Source organism: Microtus ochrogaster, linkage group LG4 (genome assembly GCF_000317375.1).
Source record: "Microtus ochrogaster isolate Prairie Vole_2 linkage group LG4, MicOch1.0, whole genome shotgun sequence".
In the NCBI taxonomy this organism is placed as follows: domain Eukaryota; kingdom Metazoa; phylum Chordata; class Mammalia; order Rodentia; family Cricetidae; genus Microtus; species Microtus ochrogaster.
The window spans coordinates 19,651,841-19,656,259 of NC_022030.1; the positions used below are offsets into that span (position 1 = coordinate 19,651,841).

General features: G+C 53.1%; 1 protein-coding gene across 1 annotated transcript in view; it reads left to right on the forward strand.

Annotated features, from left to right (window-relative positions):
* Nucleotides 1-4,419, forward strand: part of Phldb3 (pleckstrin homology like domain family B member 3) — a 17,229-nt gene that overhangs the window by 8,067 nt on the left and 4,743 nt on the right. Inside the window, exons 8-12 of the mRNA XM_005361114.3 lie at nt 690-809; nt 3,018-3,117; nt 3,360-3,450; nt 3,532-3,619; nt 4,066-4,122. Coding sequence (XP_005361171.1) covers nt 690-809; nt 3,018-3,117; nt 3,360-3,450; nt 3,532-3,619; nt 4,066-4,122 — 456 coding nt within the window. The remainder of the gene's footprint in view (nt 1-689; nt 810-3,017; nt 3,118-3,359; nt 3,451-3,531; nt 3,620-4,065; nt 4,123-4,419) is intronic.

Genomic DNA, 4,419 nt, shown 5'->3' on the forward strand with positions numbered 1-4,419 from the left:
AGGGTCCAGGCCCAGCCCTTCTCCCTCAGACCCAGGGTCCAGGCCCAGCCCTCCCTCCTCAGACCCAGGATCCAGGGCCAGTCTTCACCTTCAAAGAACTGGCACTCCATGCTTGTAGCCCAGGCTCTTGCTGGGAGACTGGTAGTGAAGACTGTCTTCTGGCCCTCTTGCTTGAGAAATGGACTGGTGCTGGCGATCTGGGGCCAGATCATGTGTGAACTGGGAGTACTTCCTGGATCCCTATGTCTTATGTGTGTGTTTCCTGCATGTATATCTGTGCACCATATGCATGTCCAGTGCTCAGAGAGGCCCTGGAGTCACAGACAGTTGTGAACTGCCATGTGGATGCAGGAAATTGAAACTAAGTGCTCTTCTTTGTTGTTGTTGTTGTTTGTTTGTTTTGTTTTGTTTTATGAAGCAGGGTGTCTTTGTGGGACAGCCCTAGCTGTCCTGGAACTAGCTCTTGTAGACCAGGCTGGCCTCAAACGCACAGAGATCTGCCTACCTCTGCCTCCCCAGTACTGGGATTAAAGGTGTGCGCTGCCTGGCTGGCTTCAGTCAGTGCTGTTAACTGCTGAGGTGTTTCTCCAGCATGCACACACGTGTGTGCTCAAGCACACACACGCACGTGCGCACACACCTGGGCACACACCCTGTCTTTTTGTAACCACTCCCCCCTCCCTTCCCAGCTGCTGTTCACACAGAAGACAGACCGTCAGCTGCTGGTTCTGCAGGACCCCACCGCGCATGCCGCCGCTGCCTCCGCTTCCACCTCTTCCTGCCTCTTCTCCGTCCACAGCTCCATGCAGGTACTGCTGTCTCCCTGTGTTCATTGGCGGGTGTGGGGGGGAACTCTTGGTGCTCTCTGCCTAGGGATGGGGGAGATGGGGAAACTTGATCACAGGGTATTTATTGTTGTTGTTGTTATTTTGCGTAACACCCACTTCTCCTATATGAGATGAGAGCCTGAAACCCAAGAGAGAAACAGTCTACTTTGATAAGGTTGTCTCTGTGTACCCCTCCTGGCCCAGCACTTCTCCTCAGTTTCCGTGTGTGTGTGTGTGTGTGTATTTTTTAGTTCTTTATTTATTTATTTTTCTAGGTAGGGTTTCTCTGTGTAATAGCCCTGACTGTCTCTTTGTAGATCAGACTGGCCTCAAACTCACAGAGATCTGCCTGCCTCTGCCTCCAGAGTGCTGGGATTAAAAGTGAGTGCCACCACCACCGGGCTTAAAAACATTTCAAGACGGGTTTTCATGTAGCCCAGGCTGGCCTCAAACTCACTGCATAGCCAAGGGTGACCCTGAACTTCTGATCCTCTTGCTTCACCCTGGGAGTGCTTGGATTAGAGACTTGTGCCACCATGCTCAGTTATATGTGGTGCAGGGATCGATCACAGGGCTTTGTGAGGTCAGCACTCTACCTACTGAACAACATCCCCAGTCCTTTGAAAAGTTTTTTCTTTTTCTGGTACTGGGAGTTAAATTGGGGCCTCGGCTTTCTGTGATGTTTGATTTGGGACAGTTAGCTGGTGGCTTTCGTAGGCAGTGCTCTGACTTCTTGCAGAGACAGAGACAGCACAGCTTTTCCTGAGGATGTGTGTTTGGGCCGTGACTTTGCATCTCTGTGGCAGTACGGAATGAGTAAAACAGCTTCTAGCACACGTTGTTCATAGATTCGGTCCCGGGTCACTTGGCTCCCTGGATGCTGAGCCAGAAGTGAGCTGAAGCAGAGCATCATGGTAGAAGGGGGGAGGCGCTCACCTCATGTGAGCCCGGAAGCAGAGAGCACAGAAGTGAATGGGGCCAGTCTGGTGGCAGAGGGATCTCTGAGTTCAAGGTCAGCCTGGTCTACAGAGTGAGTTCCAGGACCGCCAGGGCTATACAGAGAAACCCTGTCTTGAAAGAAGAAGAAACAAAACAAAAGAGTGGGTGGGGATAAGATTAAACCCTTTCAGGGGATACCCCAAGAAACCTACTTCTCAGAGAGACCCATCTCTTGGTGTGAGTGTGCACGTTTCTGTGTGTGAGAATACACATGCAGATGGCCAGAGGTTAGCCTCTGCTGCTGTTCCTAAGGAGCTGTCCTCCTTGTTTTATTTTAAAGATTTATTTTTAGCCAGATACAGTGGGTTTTACCTTTAGTCCCAGCACTCCAGAGGCAGAAACAGGTGGATCTCTGTGAGTTTAATCCAGCCTGCTCTACACAGAGAGTTCCAGGCCTCTGGAAGAATAGCTTGTATTGTTAGTCATTGAGCCATCACTGCGGTGCCCCTGCCCCTTTAAAAATATTTTTTTAAAGGTGTGTGTATGTATCTGTGTGTGGGTGGGTATGTGCACATGAGTGCAGTACCCATGGAGGCCAGAAGAGGGTGCTTGATCCCCTGAAGTTGGAGTTACAGGTTATTTGAGCTGCCAGATGTGGATGCTGGGAACCACATGGCTCATTTGCATGAACAGTAAGTGCTCTGACCTTATCTCTAGCCTCCCATCTTGTTTCTTGAGGCAGGGACCTCCCTGGGTTCTGAGGCCTACAGATCAGGCTAGGCCAGCAGTACACAGGGATCCCCCAGTTTCTGCTTCCCCAGAAGTTGGTATTGTCACCACACGTGCCTTTTTCCTTTTCTTCACATTTGTTTATTTATTGGGTGGGAATCACCAATTCCTCTGCTGCCAGGGGCCTGAATTCATTTAGATCTGACCACCTGTGCTTGAGTCATGGCGCTGGAGAGACAGTGCTTGACTTCACACATGGATGGATGTCTGGTCCTCATACATACATGACAAGCCCTTTCTGAGCCATGTCCCCAGTGTGCACACGGCCCAGTCTTGTGGTTTCCACTGCCTCCACGTGATGACATCAAATCAGGAATCCACTATGGTTAATTTACTGATAAGCTTAGAGCCTTTTCCATCCACTCTCTGCCCAGGGAGCACAGCTGTCAGCAAAGCCATTATCCTAAGCACCTTTGGGCCATGCTTCCGTTTCAAACACTTACAACCTTTGTGTGTTTTCAGGGGTCTATTGGTCTCCAGAGGACAGGAAGCCTGCCCCGGAGGAAGGGAGACAGGGCCAGCCAGAGGGGATCCCCCCGACCTTTGTCCCTCCATTGTACAGGTGAGGACTGTTTCACTGTTTCTCCCCCCCCCCCCTCCCCGCCACCCCCATCCTGCAACAGAGGATGGAAAAACAGCCTGGGTGTTGGCTGGAGAATTAGAGAGATGCGCCCCCCCCCCCCCCTCCCCGCCACCCCCATCCTGCAACAGAGGATGGAAAAACAGCCTGGGTGTTGGCTGGAGAATTAGAGAGATGCGGGGAGGGAGGAAACATCTGGCCTCCTCCTCCTGTGCCCTCTTCAGGACCCTTGGAGGCCTCGGCTCTTGCGCAAGCAGTGGGGACTCCTGGGAGACACCCTCTCTATCAGCTGCTCAACTGTGGCCCTGGGAATAGGTGAGGTGTGAGGGGGGAGAGAAGAGGGAAGAGGAGGAGGCCAGCTGAGGTAACCTCCCAATCGCTGCTTCGTCTGCCTAGACACTCGGCACTTCACCCAGACATCGCCCACATGGAGCGGCTCCTGCAGAAGGCTGTGGCAGAGAGGGAACGGCTGCTCAAGGCCAGGGTGAGACCGCGGGCCTGCTCCTTTTCTGACCCCAGCCTTCTCCCTTGCCTGAGGGAGCCCAGACCAGCCCTCCTCCCTCAGACACTAGAGCCCAGGCCCTGCCCTCCTCCCTCAGACCCAGGGGTCCAGGCCCTGCCCTCCTCCCTCAGACACAAGAGCCCAGGCCCTGCCCTCCTCCCTGAGACACAAGAGTCCAGGTCCAGCCCTCCTCCCTCAGACCCAGGGGTCCAGGTCCAGCCCTCCTCCCTGAGACACAAGAGCCCAGGCCCTGCCCTCCTCCCTCAGACCCAGGGGTCCATGCTCTGCCCTCCTTCCCTAGACCCAGGGGTCCAGGTCCAGCCTTCCTCCCTGAGACACAAGAGTCCAGGCCTAGCTCTCCTCCCTCAGACGTTTCCCTCTGTCTTCTGGGTTGGGATCCTCATTGGTTCTCCCTCATGAATCCACAGGAAGACATGAAAAGAAGCCCAGAAGGTTCCACAGGCCCTTCAGTTCCTGCCATCACGGTCAGTCCCCTGTGTCCTTTCTGGTCTCGTTTTCCTCTTGGCTCTTACCTTTTTCTGCACCTCACAGTTTCTTGCTTTTTTTTTTTATTATTATGTATACAATATTCTTTCTGCGTGTATGCCTGAAGGCCAGAAGAGGGCACCAGACCTCATTACAGATGGTTGTGAGCCACCATGTGGTTGCTGGGAATTGAACTCAGAACCTTTTGGAAGAGCAGGCAATGCTCTTAACCGCTGAGCCATCTCTCCAGCCCCAAGTTTCCTGCTTTTGACACAACAACAAAGGGTCCTGCTTGA